This window comes from Plectrocnemia conspersa, unplaced genomic scaffold (assembly GCF_051122295.1).
Source record: "Plectrocnemia conspersa isolate PC_06_02 unplaced genomic scaffold, ASM5112229v1 ptg000011l, whole genome shotgun sequence".
Lineage (NCBI taxonomy): Eukaryota > Metazoa > Arthropoda > Insecta > Trichoptera > Polycentropodidae > Plectrocnemia > Plectrocnemia conspersa.
The window spans coordinates 18,557,364-18,580,978 of NW_028277175.1; the positions used below are offsets into that span (position 1 = coordinate 18,557,364).

General features: G+C 28.3%; 1 protein-coding gene across 2 annotated transcripts in view; it reads left to right on the forward strand.

Moving 5' to 3' along the window:
• LOC148229778 (disks large homolog 1-like) overlaps positions 1–23,615 on the forward strand; it is a 161,958-nt gene that overhangs the window by 137,802 nt on the left and 541 nt on the right. Inside the window, exons 4-10 of one of the 2 annotated variants that reach the window (XM_088197859.1) lie at positions 14,541–14,732; positions 18,437–18,517; positions 20,801–21,016; positions 21,089–21,218; positions 21,293–21,359; positions 22,210–22,420; positions 23,283–23,440. In XM_088197859.1, coding sequence (XP_088053985.1) covers positions 14,541–14,732; positions 18,437–18,517; positions 20,801–21,016; positions 21,089–21,218; positions 21,293–21,359; positions 22,210–22,420; positions 23,283–23,440 — 1,055 coding nt within the window. Of the gene's footprint in view, positions 1–14,540; positions 14,733–18,436; positions 18,518–20,800; positions 21,017–21,088; positions 21,219–21,292; positions 21,360–22,209; positions 22,421–23,282; positions 23,445–23,615 lie in introns of those variants that run through there. The other variant, XM_088197860.1, reaches the window with a different exon arrangement.

Below are 23,615 nucleotides of genomic sequence, written 5' to 3' on the forward strand. Positions count from 1 at the left end.
AAAATACAATAATAACAGGATTTCAAATTAGCTAAATTATCGTGATGTATAAAAAAAATATCTTGAAAAGTAACTGTTACATGTAAGTTTTAAAATTCACCAAATTATAAATTTAAAAAAAATCCTGCTATAGATAAACCTAAGGAGAAAAGTTAAAAAGCTTGTTTTTTATAACCTAGAAACTTGTAGCTGTATTGTGAACTGTATCACGCGTAATAGATATCTACTGCTTTAACTTTTTATAATAAGGTTCAAAAATTAATTTTATGTATCTCCAGCGTTTTTTTTCAACATTATTTTAAATTTCAATCATTTTAAAATGCCTGAAATAATAAAAGTTTTATTTTTTATTTAACAAATTTAATGAGATATTATAGCTTATCATTTTAATATTCTGTATGTCTACTATAAAAAAACTTACATCCATACATATATTACTAGCAAAATGCGTCATTAAAATAAACTTAATTATGCTGTCGTCAGCACATATGTAAGCGGTGTACGCTTTTCCTACTTATTCCGGCTTTTACCATCGCATTTTAGATTTTACAATTAATTGGATAAAACCAACTGCTATTTAAACTTGTAATAAAAAAAATTATTATACGGTTATATAACAGGATTTAACAATTAATTACACACAACAAATATTGTTTTTATTATATTGTAATTTATAAAATGCATGATATGATTACCAACATACAAATATAATTATTTTAAATAATAATTTATACATCTATTTATTAACCTTTATTTTTGTAAGAATATTGTAGAGCACATGGAATCAAATGTATCTGTTGCATAGTAAAATTTTACAATGTTTAGTCCATGGCTATCCAGTTGCAGTTTTGTATAAGAATATTGTTTTTTTTTCAGAAATTAAAAAACAAGTTGTTACTTTCCATGTTCAGCTTAGAGAAAATCTTTGCATGCATTCGTCCCACTTGAAATGCAATTTGCCTCTGTTTATCTTAAACAAAATATAAACTATTCACCCAGCACTAGCTCTCGTATCTTGTCTAAGTAATAAAATGGCGCATTACTCTTTTCTTCTCTTTTTATGGTGGAATAAAAGGGCGTCATGGGTTGACACAAGCACCACTTAATATGTGGGCCGATACAAGCGTTACGCGTTCATAATTCACGCAAGACGGGTCGTCGTAAAGCGGGACGTTAAATAAAAAGAAGTTGAAGCAGTAGCAGAAGAAGAAAAAAGTTCAAAGTCGCCGGTAAGCGAAGGCGCGAAAGCTCGACGCCTGGCGTCGGATTTATGGGGCGTTATAAAAATAAATACACCCTTATCTGCCTGCTGAGAGGGGTTCAACAGGAAACCGTATTACGTTGTATGAGCCGCCAGTTTCCCTCTAGTTCACAGATATTAATCTCTGGATATACCAATAAATCCTCCGACATTCAACAACACTTTATCTTCCATCCCTTTTCAATATGTGTGCCGTTCATTTTTTTTTTTTTTTTTAATAGCACTTTTTGAGGGATGCATGATTTACTTTCTTAGGAAATTTTAATTAAGGGATATATTGCTAAACTTTTTTTTTGATAAATTTGTCCTTTGAATTAAAATTTAATTAGGAACCTAAAAATCGAATCATATATATAAAACTTAAGTCATTGATAATCGTCATATTATTACTTTAACCCATATGGTTTTTAAATTTTATTAAATAGAAATGTATTAAATTTAAAAAGATATTTGTATAAAATATATTTTTGTAGTGCAATATTTAAAAACATTTTCTCAGAAAGTATTTGTTTAAATCAAAATTTAAGTCAGGTTAAATTAGACTATACTTAATTGTACCCTAAACTAACCTAACCCAATTCATATTCAATTATCGATTTGTTAAAAAAATTACAAATTTTAGTACTTTTGTAAGGTATAAATTGAGTGAGCCTCAAAGTGGGTATGGATATGCAAGGCACTAAGGTTCCGGGTTATACAAAGCGTTACAAAAAACTTTTATATTGTTTTTGACTTTTTGTCTTAGCAATATTAAAAATAATTACGAAACAACTAGCAAACACAATTAGAGAAATAATAAAAACAAGCATATTGAATTTAAAAATAATATTGTAAAACCAAGAAAATTCGAGTAAGGCTTAAAAAATCATACCCCAACCTAGTATAACTAAAAAAATAATATTTAATAAATTTGTGAAATAAAACTACAATTTTTCAATATTAAATTTATAAATTTAATAATAAAAAAATGTATGTACTTAATTAAATATTTTCAATTTAACATCTGTTAAGCCACAAAGACGGTACAGTATTTTATATTTTTTGTCTTTCCGTCTAAACATTGTTAAAAAAAGTATAATTTAAATAATATAAGCAAGTAAAATTAGTGAATTTATAAATACAAACATTAAATTTAAATAAAAACACTATAATTTAAATATAAATGTGTATAAAATTATATAAAAATTCGAGTTTGGCTTAGATAATTTTTACCTTTATCTTGTCCAACTTAAAAACATACGTCTAGTGATGATACCGTTCTTAGCGCATTCATAAAATGTTGCTCAACGCACCTCACGCGTTCATAGAAAAAAAATTGTTTAAATATTTTTTTTTTACGATAAACTGTAGCCTAACACAAAACATATTCTTTTTATTCAATTTGTTGAATATATTATTAATTCAGGTACTAATGTACTCAATTTATTATATTCAGTTTATTATCGGTTTAGCTCTAAGAGCGGTACAACATTCACAAAGCTTTAAGGCCCCGAGTTACGCGAAGCGTTGCAAAAAAAGTTTCCTCAGCGTTCACCTTGATCTAGTCCAACTTAAAATATATTAGATAACACGTCCAGTGATGAGACCGCGCCTAGCGCGTTTATAAAATGTTATTCAACGCACCTCGCGCGTTCATAGAGAAAAAATTATATTTTTTTTGTCTCAGTATTTTTTTTATAACAAATCGAGTAGGACTTAGTTAGGCTACGATAAATTCTACCCCAACCTAACATAACCTAACTCAAAACATATTCATTTTAAGCAATTTGTTGAAAAAACTGTAAATTTAGATACTTTTGTACTTAAAGGAACATATTAAGTTTAAAATCGTTTTAGCTACAAAAGAAGTACAGCATGTGCAAAGCATTAAGACACCGAGTTACGTTAAGCGTTAAAAAAAAATTAGCAATACTTTATTTTATGTTGTCTTTCTGTCTAAATATTATTAAAAAAAAAACATAATTCAAACTTAAGTAGCAAGTAAAATTAATAAAATAATAAATAAAAACTAATAAAAATCAAGTAATAAACTATTTTTTTGAAATAAATGTGTTTTTATAATAATTTGAGTAAGGCTTAGATAAATTTTATCGTAATCTAAACTTAAAACATATTAATTAACACGTCAAGTAATGAGACCACGCCTAGCGCGTTCATAAAATGTTGCTCACGCACCTCACGCGTTCATAGAAAAAAGTTACCTTTTTAATATTTTGTTTGAATATTTTTTTAATAACAAATCGAGTTAAGCTAAGTTAGGCTACGATAATTGTACCCTAACCTAACTTTTCCTAACTCAAAACATTATTTTTATTTATTTTATTGAAAAAAATATATATAAAGTTACTTAATTTATTAAATTCAGTTTAACATCAGCTCAGCTACAAAGTGCTAGGCATCAAGGCCCCGAGCTATGTAAAGCGTCTTAAAAAAATTAAAATAGACTTTTTTATTTTATTATTTTTTCATCTAAACAATAATAAAAAAATATATTTTAAACATAATGAGCAAGATAAATTAAGAAAATAATATATACAAACATATTAATTTTTATAAAAATTAACAAGCACAATTAATGAGCAAACTGCGATCGAGTACTCGTTTTTTCGAGAAAAATTAAGTAACTCGGACACATGATCGAAATTCGAAGTCCAAAATACAAGCTTATTATAATAGGAAAAAATTAGGTTAAGAAAGAAGATGTTTTTGGAGCAAAATGTTTGCATATAATCGGAAATGACAGACAAAGAATAATTTGATACAGCCAAATATCGGGATATTTATATCTATTTAACAATGTGATTCCTAAAGTCTAGAATCGGATGTGACAAGAGAATAAGAAGATTAACTTAAAATTAAAACACAAAACACGCAATTAAATAGGATGATCTGTCTCTTCGGATTAAGACAATAGTCGTTTTGTAATCAAATAGTGAGAAAATTATATAATGCGCCACTAATATTGACATTGCTGTAATGTATATATCAACATTATATGTTAAAAATCAAAATTTTTTTTTTTGTATTCATCGTTTTAACCTAATTACTTGATATATAACATAGTAATAAATGATGTATTTTTTACAATGCGTATAAAATTTTTTGTAAGCAAATTTCCAATCAAATCCCTTGAGTTCAATTGTTAATGTAATAATTTACAACAAAGGGCGCCACGAGCAGCCGGCAAAGTGGCATGAAAACATCTCACTTCGACCGGAAATACGAAAGACAGAGATAAGAGACGGGGCGGGAATGCTCGCGGGAGTGAAGGAAGTGAAAATTGTAATCGGAAATGACAGACGGTTTCAATTTTCAGCTCTGGTTGCGTTGAAAATAAGGGCGCGTTTTCGCGCACCTGTGAGGGGCGCGATTGAAAAATGCGAGGAGAGCGCCGCAACCTGCGCACGGTTTGCCTAATCACATTTTACATGTAAATTGCAAGAAGGATGCGCAAGCAAAATACGACTAATAACACAGACGGGGGACAGGTGTGAAGAGGGCTTAAATTCGAATCGACAGTGTCAATTGTAAACCTCGAAAACTAATACGACTTCCTATACAAATATATATTCGTGTACTGTGTACTTTATAGCAATGTAAACGAAATCCAATATTGGATATAGTTTTTTTGCGAGTGTGGGTGGTTACATGGTAAATTTGCAGGGATATGTTACAAAAAACACATATAAGAATATTTTTATTTTTTTGTATAGCTATATATAAAAAACAGGCATTATTTATTTGAAAAAATATATCTACGTTAAAGACAATAATATTTTCTCTTTTATATAATAATGGAAACACAAATAATAATATATTCTGACATTACAATATTATTTTGATAAAACCAAAAGGTGAATTTGTAAATTCAAATTATAATGTTAATGCATAATGTATAATTATGGTACCAAAAAAAATATATGTTTTAGCTTTTATTAATGTAGATAAAGTATTTTAATTACCTATTTTTTAGTTTTCAACACAGAAAGACGTATTATTTTAAACACAGGCATTGATAGACAATGTGAAAGACAGGCATTAGTTGACATTATGAAACACAGATACACAAAAAAAATCACTATAAAATGTGTACCTCAGACACATGATTAGATGTTCAAAATATGAGCTTCTTTATATCCCAATAACAAGAAAAATTAAAAAAAAAAAAAATTTGCAGAAAGGTATCATTGTTGTGAAACATATTCGTCAATACGAATATGATACTCAAATAATTATTTCGTGCAGCAAAAAAGGTACATGGAACTAATTAACAAGGTGGTCGCTAATGTTTGTAATTGAACATGACACCAAAAGTAATAGATAAATAATATTTAAAAATCTAAGATATACCGTGATCTAAATTCTTGAGTAAGGTATTTATTTTAAGGTAACCCTATAGAAAGTCCATCAAAATTAATTTCGGCTACATAAAATCTGCTCATTCAGAAGCATTTTATAGACAAAAAATATATTGGAATTGTATATTGGAACCTCTATTGAAATCCGTTAATTGTAGATACATTTTCAATTACCCTTTCTATCATGCACTATGAATTACCATTTATACAGTGACACCTGATAAAAAAATATATGTATGAATAATTATTCGATGGTATTTAGAACACATGATTTTTTATATATTTTTACTTTATTATGGTACACAACATTATTATTATCCCCATAAAAAATAATCTTAATTAATCTATACTTCTAAAAAACAAGCCTACCGATGATGTAGGCGTTCTAATACAAGGATCACTGAACGATAATTACGGCAAAAATACACAGGGATAATGAATGTCTTACAAATAACCTTTTATACATACCTTACTTTTATTTATATTTAATTAAGGGTAATTTGCTCGCCCATGATTGATCATTTAAAAATACTAATGCTTAGCCGTTTTTTATATTTAGATAATAGAAATGCAATAGTATAATAAAACTAATAGTTTTTATTATAGATTTAAAAAAATATTTGGATTTTAGAACTGCGCGTTTTGTGTGTTTATGTATAAATTTAACAAGTCTGATATTTTTCTGTAATGTCATAATATCAAATGCTAACTTATACCACTAGGGATTCCAATCCCGGGCCAAAATTTTGATCCCGGGATTTCGGTATTGCAATTAGTCGATCCCGGGATCCCGGGACCAGTCCCGGGATATTTTTCATGTTATTTTATCGATAAAAATAATTTAAAATGAATAATACAATATATTTTTACATCTGTTTTTTATAACGTACAATGTATAAAGTACGTATAATTTTAGTCTTGGACTTAAAATAGAAAATATTATAATAAAAATAAAAAAGGGAAGGTCTTATATATTTATTTGAGAAGAAAAAAATGAGCTTTTGACAATGTATGTACATATTATGTACATTCATACACAATTAATTGAAAACATTATTTTGAATAAAACTCACGAAGTAACATCAAAGCATCAAGTGTTTTATCATTTAGCCTTGATCTGATTTTGGTTCCTAAGCAGCCTGCTGCTGAAAAAGCACGTTCAGACTCACAGCCTCAAAGATTCACAGATGACACGTGCAACTCGCGCAAGTTTGTACACGAAATATAACGATGTTGTCAATAATAATTCGATTGTGCTTGATAAATCAACCAATCCGAAAAATTCGGGATTATGTTTTATAATCCCGGGACTCATCGGGTATTGAAAATCGTCCGGGATCCCGGGTTTCCGGGGATTCGGGATCCCGGGATTGGAATCCCTATATACCACACCTTGTGTTTAAGAAAATACAATTAGAGGTAAGTTTGATATATATTTTTAACATTGAAATACAACTTTGAATTTAATTTAAATATTTATTTACAAAGAGAATATTAAATCTATAATATTAAGAATCAGTTAACTGGAGAAGCAAGAAGTTTATTAATTGACGCTACTTTTAATTAACTGTCTACTGAGTCTACTTGAAATATTGCTAATTAATTTCAAACCTAGTCAAATATTTTCGTACGATATTAATTCCTTTCATAAGAAAGATGATAATAAATCTTTCGTTGCCGTTGAAATAATATATTATTGTTACTTTTCACTTTAAATTAAAACAATATATTTTTTCATTAGTTATTTTTAAAATAGATTTCTATATCAATATAATGTATTTTTAGATTTATTTAATCAATTTAAATGTTTTTTTCTCCTTAGAAATAATTATTCAAATGATTCATTATCTACAAAAACACGAGACAGTTGATCTATAACATGTGGAATTATACAAAGCCGGCACGTCGGCATTTTCATTATGTAATAGGGTCAAAAAATATGGAGCCCTTAAGTCGTGACGTTGTAAAGTTTGCCGCTCGCAATAAACGGGTACGCAGACTATGAAGTAAATTCGGGCCAATAGCAACGTTTCGCGCAAAACTTATGCATAATTTAACCGAAATGGCGTAATTAGTTAGGTACTGTTTCGACACACCCCAACTGTCAAAAAATTATGTCTATGTAGCATCGAAAGACAAAGAGACAAAAAGGATGATTACGCTGTAAAACGTTTAATTACTGACTTAAATGTGCGGTAAAGATAAGTTATTTTTAGGTTACATTATTTTATACAAGACTGTTTATATTTCAAATAAATATGTACATGTACTTAAGATAATATATTGTGAAATAGATAATTGAATAGTCGAACTTCATATACATAAATGACGTCAATTAAAGTTACAACTATTCATTTTAACCTTTATAATAAAATATTTTGACTTTTTGCAATTTATGTAACATATTTAGATGAAACGCACTGGTGTAACAAACAGTATATTTATACATATAACATATTTTTTGTTGTTTATTTTTGCAATTTGTTTGTTTATCCTGACATTCAGAAAAACTTCTGCGTAAATCACTTATCAGTGATTCATCCTATTAATCAATATTTTTCTCTTTAATCTTCTATGCGATCTTTTCGTAATAATTGTGTTGGCCAATTTGTTTCTCCAGTCTTTCCTTGTATTGTCTTTCTTAATAAGTGTTTGTGAATAAGTTTGAGACATATTACAAAGCATACAATATCGCTCTTTATTTTATTTATATTAGAACTACTGAATTATGTCTATTATGGAGTTGCTTTCTGATCCCCAGACATGAATATTATACATTTAAATTGGCTTAAGAATAGATTTGTATACGAGCAGATTATTTTCCGTCCATTAAGAAGGTTTAACCATTAGCCAGTAATGTTTTCTCAGAAGAGTTGTTTCTATTACTCCAAATATTGGTTTTCCATGTAAACCTTTGTCAAGGTGGATGCTCAAATACTTCGTGGGATTATTACAATATTTAATCAAACAAGAGGACTGTTTTATTTGTCGTGTTAAATTTAACATGTACAGACTTTAGCTCGTTTGTCTTTATTCTACAAATACGCAGCCATTTTTGTATTTTAATTACGTTTTTTGAAGATACATAGATGCTGTATATGCACTCTCACGAGAAGCCACAATAATTGTTGTTTGTAGTTACCAAGTCTTATAATGTATATATTAAGAGGTACTTCAATTGTTATTGGACTGGTGAAAGATTTTTCGTCTTGATATATCTATCGCTCAGGCGCGTGGGTTGAGATACATACCCTTTCGCTCGCTCACGTGTTGAGTGACGAGAGTGAGTGAGAGATAAGAGCGTGCGTTACATGCATTCCGCAGTTCATCTAAAACATATATTTAAAATGTACAATTCTGAATGTTTTAGGGCATTATATTTTTATATTGCCTCTTTTTTAAAAAAAGGTATATGCAAAAAAATATTTTAATAAATGTCTACTTTTGATGCAAATTACTTTTATTAAATTTATTTTTGAAACTCGAAACTTTTTTCCACCCCGTATATTATTTTTAAATCTTTATAAGAAATCGTATTTATTGTACTGTACTTATAAAAGTAACAAGTACTTATATTTCCTAATTGTTAATGAACAGTTTTTTGTTAGTTTCAGAACATACAAAAATATAATCAATTTAGCATAAATTATTTTATAATTATTTAAATATATAAGGGATGCGAATTGGTGATTAATTGCAAAGATAAATCGCGTGTATTAGATTCTTAGTATAAATGGGACGTTTGATATCATTTGAACAATGAGCTGACGATTGTGCGTATTGTTCCACTGATTATTCCATCGTTTGCTCAGAGAAGAGGTTAAATATAGCGTACATTGATGCTGTCAAAGCGAATTTTAAACGAGCAATTCAATCGCTTAATTTTACTTATTTATGAATGGACATCAATCATGATGATCAAAAATTAAAAGACGGTTGTGTAATCTTACATTCTTTTTATTTCCTTATATTAAATATTATTTTTGATAAATCAAATAACTTAAGAGGACTACATGTCTATAAAAGTTACAGTTACAGTGAATATTTTTATAATAAAGTCCAAAAAATATTTTTAAACACAATATTTTGTGATTAATGTAGCGTGCTCTTATTTTTAGCACCCAACGCACGAAGCGTTTTTGATTGTTCATATGTTTTGACTGTTTATAGTTAGTTGACTATTAACGTCCACCAAAATCCTTTTTAAAATGTTCTTTGTAACATTTCTCTTTTAGACCATAAGAGATTGATCTTTTAAAATGGACACTAAGAAAGGATTATGTGAAACACATAAGTGCATCAAATTAATCATATATAAAGAATAATAATCAAATATGATAATTTTTAAATTTCTCTTCAGGTTCCTAAACGATGTGTGTTTTTTTATAAATGTGTTATTCTATCAATACATCTGTTTGAGCTGGTCAATAAAAATGTGCTTATCTAGAAATATGTTTAATTAATATGTTTAATAGACTAAGGACTCTCCGCAAATTATTAAATTAGTATGATTATTTTATTATTATATAACTAGATATTAAAAGATTAATACTGCAAAAGACGCAATTTTATTACTGCTAAAGTAAGTGCTCTAGAATGGCCAGCAAATATAATGTTTCCATGAAAAACACCTCTCGGAATTTATTCTTTACTGAAAGTTGAGGTTTATGCCCTCGCTAAGGGGTTGATTTATAGTTGTAGAATTTTTCTTCTCATTTGAAAGATAAGTAAAACAAAGTGCATGGACGAATACGACAAGGGCTTTTTGTTTTCACGAAAAAGCTCTGCGTCAACTTATTTTTATATATAAACATATCCCATTATACAATAAATAGTCGTATAACAATATAATATACAAGAGACGAGAGAGAAAAGTTTCAAAGTGATGAAACATAATATACAGGCTCATTGTGAGTCGATTTTTTATTCACAAAAAAAACTTTTGCAAACAACAATGGGGAGTATATTGGGTCAAAGTTGACGGACATAGCAGAAAAAGTCTACCCTAAAGCTTAAAAGATAATATATTAAATTATATATGGCGAGACTGGCACTGAGATTGAATTTTTATATTATACAAAATAAGCCCATAAATACTGAGGGACGTAGAAGACATATAACTTTTACAAATAGATTTTCTTATTTATATGTATTTTATTTTATAGCTTTTAATGAAATATAATACCTCTGGTTTGTTGAGGAAAAACTTATTGTATTTTTAACATCGCAATATATATTTTTTATATTTTTTTAGATAAACTAAACATATTTTAGCATCACATTATTGTTTAAATTAAATATTATTTAAATTAAATTTGATACATAAATAAATTAAGATCTGAATGAACAGTGTTTGTGACATCTTTGATTTGTTTTTTTTATATATAAGGGCATGAATCCGAAGATTTATATATTTATATAAATATTATAATGATATATGTTCTTTTCTATAAATCAAACCTGTGGTTGACATAACTCACTGAGATAAGGACTTCACAAATATGACATCTGTCGTTTAATGAGTACCTAGTATCAAAAGACCATTGTATTTCTAGCATAGTTATCCAGTATAGAAATTATAATTCAATCCATCGTTTAATTATTGCATAATACATAGCCATGCATATATTTCCGCGATTGGAATTTTTACGAGCGCTGGACGCTTCGAATTACTTTTGATCTTTTTTGCCTCAAACGGCGATCAAATGGGACATATCAAACCCTTACATTCATTACTTTTTTTACGACCCTTGCTGGAGCTAACCGCGTTCGTTTCTCTACATATAATACATATATATACACAACCGTGACACACGCACGTACAATTTTCCCTTAACCATTGCCGTGCTCGAACAATTCACTTTTTTTCTTGTTCCGGCAAGCAATTTATGTGTTTTCTTCTGTCAATTTGTCCGAGATGATTTCTTTTGTAGTAAAAAATAATAATGTGTAGTCCCTGCGGGTCCTCGTTATAGTGTAATATCTTCTAATAATGAATATATTCGGGTTGTTTTATAAAAAATGTAGGTATACATTCAATAAATTATGCAGTTAACTCAAAAGCGTATTTTTTTACCGGTCGCGCGAATTAAAAAAATTAGGCAATGGTTTAAAAATATTGATTATTTATATATATAATATATATAAAGTCGAAATAGCGTTTATAGTCCTTAAAACGCTATATGATTATTCAGAGCTGATATTTTACTAATTATTAAATATCTGCTAATATTTTCCAGGCGTTAGTGCTATTACAATACTTACTCAAGGAGTTAATTTTTACTCCGTCATAGACTGTCGCCTGTTATATTTATTTGAACGGAATATTACCAATATTTATACAAATATAAACGTTATAATTAAAATAAAGTAATAGCAAAATAATAAAAATATATAAATAGAAAAAATATCGCAAGTGTTTTATATTTAACTAGATTATTATAGATTAAATTAATCTCATTCATTTTATTGCGTACTTTTTTATATGACATATGATAAGCTTTCTTATAACTAATAATATGAGTCGTTGCCGTGGAAGCAGTGACTAATATTATTAGTTATAATATTCTTATAATGTCAACAGCAATAATCTTAAAATTTATCGAAGACCTCAGATATAGAAATTTTCCAAAATTATCTATAAGGTATACAAAATATGTTGTCTTGGGTTAATGAAAACTTTTTATTATTAATTTAAACGTATTATTTTTTTATTGGAATTAAGACTATTGCAATCTGACAGGTCAACACAATACGTCATACATATGCGACAGGTGCGATTGTTTCTCTACAAATATGCACAAAAATGTAGCAAAATATCGATGCAACGTATTAAACTATTAGACGACCAGTACCAGAGAAGAGTTTAAAAATGCTCGAGTTTTAACCCTTAGTGGTAAGAACAGAGGACGCGATCAAGGACTATGACCGCCCTCTTCTATCAAATTGTATATAATACATACATATGAAAACTAATCAAATATATTTTATGAATGAATTGATACCTATGATGAGTTATCTGATTATTTTTCATTTCAACTTATATTACCATATATTATAACGTTTTAATAATCTCAAAGGGTTATGGCATTTTTATTGTATTTTTAATTTATATGATATTTTATAAAAAAATATGACATATTATTGTTATTTGTTTTGTATATTAATGATATAGTTAATAACGTAAAAAAATGTAAAATTCATCTATTTGCGGATGACACATTAATGTATTGCATAGGTGATAACATTAAAGAAATTGTAAATAATTTAAATAATGAATTAAGTATATTAGAAATATGGTTAAAGAATAATGTACTTAAATTAAATGAGAATAAAACTAAATGTATGTTTATTAATTATAAAAATGTTTTAGATAATAGTACCAAAATAGTAATAAATAACTCTAGTATAGAAATAGTGGATAATATAAAATATTTAGGAGTAATTGTTGATACAAAATTAAATTTTAAAGAACATTGTAATTACATATTAAAAAAAAATAGTAGAAAAATTGGTTTATTATCTAGATTAAGAAATATATTAAGTATAAATACAAAAAAATAATTTACAATAGTATAATATTGCCCCATTTTAATTATTGTGCAACACTATTAAATGTGTTAAATAAATTAGATAAACAAATGTTGCAAAAATTACAAAATAGGGCAATGAGAGTAATTTTAAATAAAAATAGATTAACTAATTGTAAAAGTATGATTGATAGATTAGAATGGTTGAATGTTCAAGAAATATTGAGTATGAATGTTTTAGTATTTATATATAAGTTAGAAAATAATATGTTACCAAAATATTTTAATAAGTATTTCTTAAGAAATAAAGATGTACATAAATATAATACTAGAAATAGAGAAAATTTAAAGATAATTAAGTATAAGAAAACGAGTACGGCTAGGGGAATTATGTACGGAGGTTTTGATTTATATAATAGTCTTCCAAGAGAAATCCGAAACAGCAAAAATATAACGGGTTTCATAAATGGAATAAAAAAACACCTTCGTACATATAGAAATAAATTATAATATTAAGACTTTATTATTGTATATTTTTATTTTTTCTTTCTGTTATGTATTTTTTATATATTTTTATATATGTTTACTAAATTTGTTAGATGTAAAGATTAGCTATTAAGCTAAATAAATTAATAAAATAAATAAAATAAAATAATAAATAAATTTATGTATAAAATAAAAATTCATTTTTATTTTCCAATTTATAGATTCGATTTGAGTTATTATACCAAAACTTATTTTTAAAATATTTCTGTAAAACTAAAAAATATCCTAATAGAACAAGACAGGTTTTCGAAAAAACGGTGTTTTTAGACATCTTGACGACTTTTTCGGCTGTAATCACCCATCGTAAAACCTATGACATTTATGCATAAGTACATTTCATTTGTTATCAATAAGCATCCGTAGTAATCGATATGTTTTATAGGCATGGTCATGGCAATATCATCTTGGCGTTATATTTTGTGTACCTTGCTCTCATCGCAAATTATCTTCTATTTTGTTACGCAGCGCCAGTTGCTGATGTCAAGCATTCGGTAGTCCTGAGACGTCATACTGAATCGTTGTATTATATTCTAGATTATAATTTACTATTATTTGATATTACATTTTACTAAGTAAAGTTATCGATTTAACTCATATATACACATAGTTATATCGACACCACTAAATATGATTCTCGTAAACGGTTGTGTATATTGATATTTTTGAGATGCCATGATTCAATTTATTAAGTTTTTATATTAGGCAGTTTGAGAGAGTATTTTATTTGCAATATTTAGTATTTCTCGATATTCATTATTTTGTATCGTATAATATATCGTGTAGCTTCTTGCAATAAATGTTTCTTTTGAAACCCTTTTTAATAAATTATTTTATTTATTTTTGCAGCCGTCGTCAGAATGCGAGTGGCAGTTTTTTGAAGTACAACTAGAGCGTGGGTCTGCGGGCCTCGGTTTTAGCATCGCTGGTGGCACAGACGGAGCCCGCAGGGGAGATTCTTCCATCTATATCACAAAACTCACTGAAGATGGTGCTGCCACGATAGATGGGCGTCTTAGACTCAACGATGCTATACTTAGAGTGAGTATTTTTAAAATAACCATATAATAACAAAAGCAAACAGAAATATAATGCCATGCACTAACACAATGATTCTGCACCATTTCCATATATTATAATCATTATGGATAAAACCTGTCCTATAAACGCACATGAACAAAGAACCGCAGACTTTATCGGGTTTTGCTCCGAATCCGATTCAGAATGGCAAACTGGCACACGCTGTGTGTATAAAATAACCGAAGTAATGGCAACCCGATACATTATGGAGCGTTTTGCACTTTTACGCCCAGAAAACCCTTTCTTAATAAAAAGCTTTTAAACAATATTGTCCCTTGCATGCAGATTTCGTTAACGGTCATAATTTCAGAATTAAGTGCTAAGTGAAAATTTAAATGTTGTAAATTAGTTTAGTGGAAGAGCTTTAACGGTGTCCTATTAATATTTTCCACTCAAAATAAATTTTCTGTGAATATTTTTTAAATTAATATTGCTCTTAAATGTGATATTTTTTATTAATGAAAACTTTTTATCAATAGTATATTTTAAGTGTCTTATAAATTAAACTCTAAAGAAGATTGTATGTAGCCAAGCTATTGTCGTCCATCCATTAACTGCTATCGAAAAATAATAATAACATACTTTGATGGTTATAGATTTATAACCAATTAAGCAATAATGATCTTCTTGATATTTACTTAATATTTTCTACCCTATTATATTTTGATTTTTAAAAAAGACTGCTATTAACATATTTGCAGTTTTTAATAAATTATTAAGATGAGCAATATTTGTACCATTTAATGTGAAATTCGACAAAAAGATGATGCTAATTGAAGCATGTTTATTTTATTAAATTAACAAGGCAATGGACGAACAAGTTAAGTTACTGAAATTCCTGAATACTTCAGTGCCGCTGACATTGGTAGCCCTATTATGCTGATTAGAAATGTATATAAGTAACGTGGCTAATTTAGGAAAGCATTAAATAATAACATATTTAAAAGCTATAATGTATTAATTCTATTGATATATTTGTCTGTTACAGACGGATTTAATCACTTAATCACTTTATTTTCGCCATAAAAGTAATTTATTTGAGAGATGCTCGGTTCTCTCGCAGTCGATTTATTGTCACATTGGCACTAATGTATCATTTAAAATACCTTTATATGCTAGCAGATAAATATAATTTTTTATGGAGATTAAGGATACGATATAACTCAAAACAAATCGTGGGTGAAGCAAGGAATGAAAGCTTGTTCTAAATAATTTATTTTGAAAATAACGCTTTGTATTATTATTATATGTATATTATTGCAAGTCCCTTATAATACTATAAGAACCATTAACCATCTATTGTAAAGTTCAGACATGTTAATCCTTCTATATGTGGTTGTATTAAATTATAAATTATTCTCAGCTATATTGAAATTTGTTTCGCCAGTTCATCGCATCCTTAAAACTTAAAATATTATATAAGATTTCTAGTAAAATAATTACGTTCAACTTTATGATAATAATGTTTTAAAATGCATTATTTTGTCAATATCTCAGTAACATTAAATTCAGTATTATTATTATTTTGCACCAAATTGATAAAATAGAAGCAAATAATAACCTTTTTGTATAAGCTCAAAACATGTGGTAAAATAAAAGCGATTGATTATTTTACAAATTAAAAGCATAGTGATCTCGCAAATAAACCACTGAATTTTTTATAAGATTACACGACCAGTTGAAAATTTAGAAAAGTCAAATAAAATAGATGACGACTAGTGACTATTCTCTGCTTCAAGCCTCTATTTTGTTTTACCGCGATTTTTTTTATTAATGATAAGTCAATAAAGCCTTGCATTTTGCATGTGAATTTAGAAGTCTTAACTTCGCAAATCGCTCAAAAATTAAAGGCTGTATCTTTTTTTAACAACACTATTTAGAAAAGAGATTGGCTATCAATATTAAAGGTGTAAAAAACCTTAGAAACATTGTTGTATGTAACTCAAAACTCACAACTAAAAATCACCGAACACTAATAGATTATCGACACCACAAATTAATAACTTCAAAATCTGCTCTATTTAGAAAAAGCTACGACAAAAATGTAATGCATTATATCCTAACAGTGTTGTATTCTATGTATTGAATCCTAGAAAAAATGTATGGTATATTATCAAATGTATTTTATCCTATCAAAAAATCACTAGAATAAAAATACGGATACGACGCATATTCTTTCTTGTATGTATATCTTAGATTTTTTTGAGATTCACTCCAATAATACTGTATATTTTGCTTCACGTGAATTATTATTTGAGGATGCTACGAAGTAGCGTATCGTACAGAACGAGAGTCGACATTAAATGATTAAAGTGACACGCGTTCCGCATAACAAAGCCGAGTATGCAAAAAATTTCCATTCTTGCTCAAATATATTTTACTATATTTGAGTATTTATTTTTAGAACGCCTTTGTCTACAAGGTAAAAAAGTCTACAAGACATGACGTTTTGTAAATGTGACAACATGACACTTGGCGATGCTTAAAGTTAGTCGATTGTCGATTGACAACCTCCTCAGCGACTCCGGGTCTTTCTGTAAAGAGAGCGAATCTGAATTTGTACAAATACTCTTGAGTTATTAATTGCCGCATTTATGTCATTTATGAAAAAGCAAAAGCATACGCAAAAAAATAGCAGAGTACCTAGATTTAACCTTGTGGTACTTCAAATAAGCAAAATATTAATCGGAGTGATGATTATCATAACTCACATACTTACGGCGGTGACTTAAGTAACTCGAAAAAAACTAATAATACTTCTGAAGAAATAGCTAATTGAATTAGAATGACGCCAATTAATTTAAAAGCTTAAAAAAAATTCGTGATTTGTTTTCGACCATTCAAAACAGCTTGTCAAATGGGTGCCACACTTACTGAATGTGTATTTTTGTACATCCTTTATGGAAAAAAAACCGATCCATCTCTCGATCGTGATAATATTTCTAATTTAATTAAGATTAAATTAGAATTTATATTAGAAAAATGTGTCAGAGAGTCCACCAACTCAACAATAACACGCAAATTACTTTTATATAAACAATTTTACAATAATTTAATATTTACATTAAATGAATTTATTAGTAAGAGAGATTTTTTATTATGGCTTATATAAACCTATGAATGTTTATACTATTTTCCTATGGCAATGTAATTTACTGATTACATTAAAAAGATCAACTATTTTTATTTACCGGAAATTGAGAAAAACTTTATTTTTTCTTACCCACTTAGGATCGGGATCTCCTAAGGTCGTGCGACGTATATAATTATATATTACATGTTCAGCCAATGTTATCCAAATTTATACAATTATATAAACAGGTTGTTAACGAAAATAAATATTGTTAACGTACACACAAATATAATACAATGGGAGCACTACTCGTTAAAATATATTTAACTGGCTTAAATAGGTTGTATAAGAAAATTTCCAGAAATATTCATTGCGCACTAACCAAGCGGAAACTGTAGTTGGTTAGTGGAAATGTACGTTTGTATTTTTTTTTATTTAAATTATGATCGGTCATAAAACTATTTTATGCGTACGCTTTATTAATCTTGTGCGTATTTCTTTGTCCTCTAGGGTGGGTATTTTGTTTGCGTGAAAACGGGTTAGGGGATTTGTCTTGTAAGTGGATTGTAAATAACTAGGAGATATTTTTCAGGTGAATGGGGTGTCAGTTGTTGGTGTCCCTCATGCGACAGCTGTGGAAGCACTCAAGAGAGCCGGAAACCTCGTCACACTGGTGAGTCGGAGATTTTGGCCCATTTTTTTCCTACTCACCCTTTGTTCTCTATCTCCGGGAATAAAATAAAATAAAAAATACTTCGGTCCGATTCTAAACTGCGGTATCGATCTTCTTGCTCCTCGCCTTGGCGTTGATTTGTAACTTTGGAGCTTTGCAAAATGCGATTTGGCGAATTGGGCGCCATTGAAAATTCACGGCGGAAAGGCTTCGGGTGTGTGTAAGGCGTGAAAAACTTATGAAGGGTAGGTAAGGTGAGCCTCGCAAATAAGAACGTATGGCAATGAATATCCACTTCTGGCAGAGGAAATTTAATAAACGCGGATCGTATCAGATTACGTACACGTATACGTTAATGCACGCGCTATGTTTTCATTTGCGCAAAATTTACGCATGCCCGCCTTGAAACCCGCGTGTTTTTTATTATTAAATAAATAAATTAATAAATATTACTATTAAGTTTTATTAAAAAAAAATTGTTTATTAAGACCTAAAATACACTAATGCACTAAAAAAATATGATATGTATTAAAAAAATATATAATTTAACCTAAATTAAAATAACAACTTTTCAAAAAATTAAAACTAGCAGAGAATTAAATTATATCTATAAGAGAAATTTAACAAGTAAAGGTACAAAGTCCAGATATGATTTACAAAGCATTTTATTTAGGGTTTGAAGTGTGATACATGTAGATATTTTTTTATTTGTAAATATAATAACTATGCATCAAGTTTTTCTTTCAAATACTGTACGATGACTGCTTTATAGAGAACCGTTTATAACACTGTTTAATTTATAGATGCTTAAGATAAAATTAAATAAGACTAAAATATGATATTAAATAAACATCTAAGTAGCTTACAAATTTCTCGCGATTAAATGAATAAAATATGTGTCGGATTTATGTGTTGTAAGCACATGAAACCGCAAATAAATGCAAAAAATAAACTTCAGGCTAACGTTTTTCAAAGTTTCATATAGATTTCTTTCATTTAAAAAATCATTTTTACAAATTAATCTATAATTAGGGATATGTATAAATAAGACGTATTATTATATGTGATAACAAAGATGAAGTTCTTGTTAATCGTTACATAACAAAATAAATATTAAATAATATAAGCACACGAAAAAAACCAAAATAGTATAATAGCTTGAGAAAATTTAGGACTTCAACTAACTTCGATTATGATAGATAAAATGAAGGAATTTTATGTATTAGCCTTTGTAAAATTTATATCCTTGTATTCCTGCCAATTTACCAAAATCCTAACATTATTAAAATAAAACCACAAACATTTATTGTACAAAACTCTCTTAAAAATATTTGCGTACTATTTTTATTACAGCTTTGATTTCAGGTAATGGGTTTTTTTATTTGGAAAATATATTTTCCACGTCTAAAAAACTAAGCGTTTTAAATCAGCTGTGCAAAATCAGTTTATTAAAAGATTCATCATTGACCTATATAATATAGTAAATATAAACAATATATATATGTTGTTTTTGAAAAGTAAATAGTTTTGCAAATATCATAATGTTATCTGTGAGTATGAGTAACATGGTCATTACTACGTAATATTGAGATTAAAGAATTCAGACACAATGTTACAATCTATAAATAAAAACACTATACTAGTATTGTCTCATCAACAATGTTCGTTTGATTTCGTTGCAATCGTGTACTTAATTATTAAATTTAACTGAATGCTTAATAGATAAAAAAAAACTAAAAAATAAATTTGCAACTATCATAGCAACAAACCATTAAACACAAATATCTATAAAAAATTAATATTCTATAGATGTTGTGTTTAATTTTTACCACTATTTTTTATTATTATCTTATATTTATAACATATAAATATTTTATATATAAACATTAAAAAATATATAAAATTTATATCATCGATTATTTTGTTTTTATTATAAAATTTATAACAATAAGTTTTTTTTTAATTAACTCAGAATTAATAAAATGTGTAATGTCTTATATTAATTATAAAAGTCACCTTTATATTACCAATAATATATTCTTAGAAAATATATTAATGATTTTATTGTACATGTTTTATTACTATCTTGTTTGTTTATAATTATTTTATGACCTTTTCACATTCATATACACAGACAACTATTAATATATATTTTAATATTACAATAATAATAATAAAGAGGATAAAAAAATACTATGCCATGTAGATTAACCACTCTAATGTATTCAAAATACTTAGTTTTTTAAGCATCTTAAAAGTTGAAACCTATTTTAATTTTAATAGTACGTTCGTCGAGCCCACCCAGGAAGGAGAGCCATGGTAGTAAGACTCGAAAAGGGAACCCGAGGACTTGGATTCAGTATAGCCGGTGGTCGTGGAAGTCCTCATTCACCAAGCGACGACGGAATATTTATTACCCAAATTGGGCCTGGTGGTGCGGCTGACATCGGTGGACAATTGCACGTAGGAGATCGAATAATAGCTGTAAATAACACATCGGTATGTATTTTAAAATACAGTTAAAAATATAATTAACTATAGGTGTAGGTTCACGACATATTTATGTTGCAGATAGGAGATTTGAGTCTTATAGGAGTCACTCATGCGGAAGCTGTGGCTGCTTTGAAAGCAGCTGGTGATATTGTAGAACTTCTCGTTATACCAGCAATTAGGAATCAATCTGAATCGTTGTGCGGTAGACGTGAGTGAATACTTGTTTATATTACTAATTAAGTCTCAAATATATTTAAAAAAATAATATATTTTTTATTTCAGAAAGATCACAGGGTACATCTTGTTCAGCTCTTCACGAACTAGCACCGTACGATCAAGATATATCAAGGTACTACTTTTTATTTAAAATTTAATAATCAATATAATAAGGACGTTCACAGCATTTTGGGACTAGTCATGGAATCATCATATTTTATTTTATTATACTAATTAGCATTTATAAAATTGTAATTATGTCGTGTAACTAAAGTTTCATCGTAATTTGTTTAATTAATAAGGATTCTGAATGTTTTGGATTACAAGACTCAAATGTCATTTCGTGTTATTTTTTAATTATGCTTTTAATAAAATTTTTAAAGATTTTTCCAATAGTTTTACGAATTGTTACTGAAAATATTCTATAATAATTATCATCATATAAATAAATTGAGATTTAATTTAATTAAATTTCAGTTAATTTGTTAAATCTGTTTACTTTTATTTTCCTAAAATGTTTTTAAGGCTGAGCGCAAGTTAAGTGAGTGCTTAGATGGTTAATTTCAAGAGTTCGAAAACTTCTTAAATATGATAAAAATATTATTAAAAAAAGTATTAAATTAAGTCATCTATCGTGTAGGATTATTAAGCGAAGTAATTTGCTTTGGTATATTTCAGAAATTACACAACGCCTTCAGAAATTGCTTCAATCTAAATTTTAAATGTGTGCCGGGAATCGATCTAATAAACCCAAAGTTGGATTTGAAAGCCAAATACACGAAAAGTTGTGGGTTCCACAACAATGCATATGATTCAATATTTAAACCAAATTAATCCTTACAGTTCATATTAGAAACAGTTTATAAAAACCCCAAAAAAATATTTACTATAAATTATTGTATTTAAAATACGTATTGTGTCGCATATTTGCATCTTCTTTTATTTTTAAATTCAATATGATAAGCCTATTATATTTGTTTAAGGTCCGTAAGAACTGTGGTGCTTCGTCGTAGTGGTTCTCGTCTAGGAATGGATATTGTGGGTGGTGAGGGTGGCGGATGGGGTGTGTTTGTAAGCGGTGCTGCGGCCAGCGGGGCTGCGGCCGGACATCTTCATCGTGGAGACCAAATCTTGGCTGTTGATGGCATTGATCTTACGGCAGCCAGCCACGAACAAGCCGCAAGAGCTTTGAAGGTATAAACTACGCTTCGCCGTAACCATACTCTGTCAACCGGGTTGCCAAATTAGATAACCGAGCGTGAACTTTGGTTGTTAAACTTGAATGGAGGTTGTTTTGAGAATTAAATGAAATACACTAATTTGTAATATATAGTTATAAATATGTATAATATTTTTTATTGATCATACATATAAAAAAATATTAAAAAAATAATAATAAATCGATGTATCGGGAATACAAATATATATGCATTTTGATGAAGCATTCGACCAAGTTTGTCATGAATAATTGGAAAAATAATTGTCAGACCTCGGTTGCTCGGATGATTTAACTAGATTATTATCGAAATATTTGAGATATTTATTGTAGACAGTTTCAATCGCGTCCTCTTCTGATGCTCGTTAAAGCCAGAACGTTCACACTACCCGACTCGAATATAAAGTTTACGTTTGTGGCAAGTTAACATAGAACTATGGATTTTAAAAATTAAGGTCAGTGACAGTTTAGGTTCATGTATTATATTTATAACGTTTTAATAATTATTTAAAATTAAAAAAAATGAATATGTTCTTTAAATATTTAAAAATGCATGCATGCGTTAACATTTGAGAAACTTTTCTTATTTTATGCTTTATTGGAGAATCGCCTTGTCTTCGCTCCAAATAAAAACGCAGAAGGATAGTCATAAAATTTTAATGCTTTTCGAGGCACTTCCGTTTAATGTTCCGTTTTACGTTTCAACACTTGATTGCAAAATTTAATCAAAAAATAATGGATCTGTCGTAACGATAATAAATCGTGCTTTAAATTGCCAGTTAGAAGAACTTATTACCATAATATATTAATAATTAAAACATTTCGTATGTTCACACACAGGGTACCGGACCACTGGTGACCATAAAAGCTCAGTACAAACCCGAAGAATACCGCTGTCTAGAAGCCAAGATAAGGGAATTGAACATGCAAATCCTCAGAGATAGAATCGCTAGCGGTGGAGAGCTGACCAAATCGGAGGAAAACTTATTTTACAGGAGGTAAAGGTCCCTTTTTTAGCACAATACTAGAGTGTCTTTTTGCATTTTAAATTTACGCACAATTAACCAGTTATTATTATATCATACATACACGTGCGGAATAGCGTAAAAATAAAAAATCAATTTTTGGAGTATTAAATTTTTATATTCTCACAAGATAATAAACTGATAATAA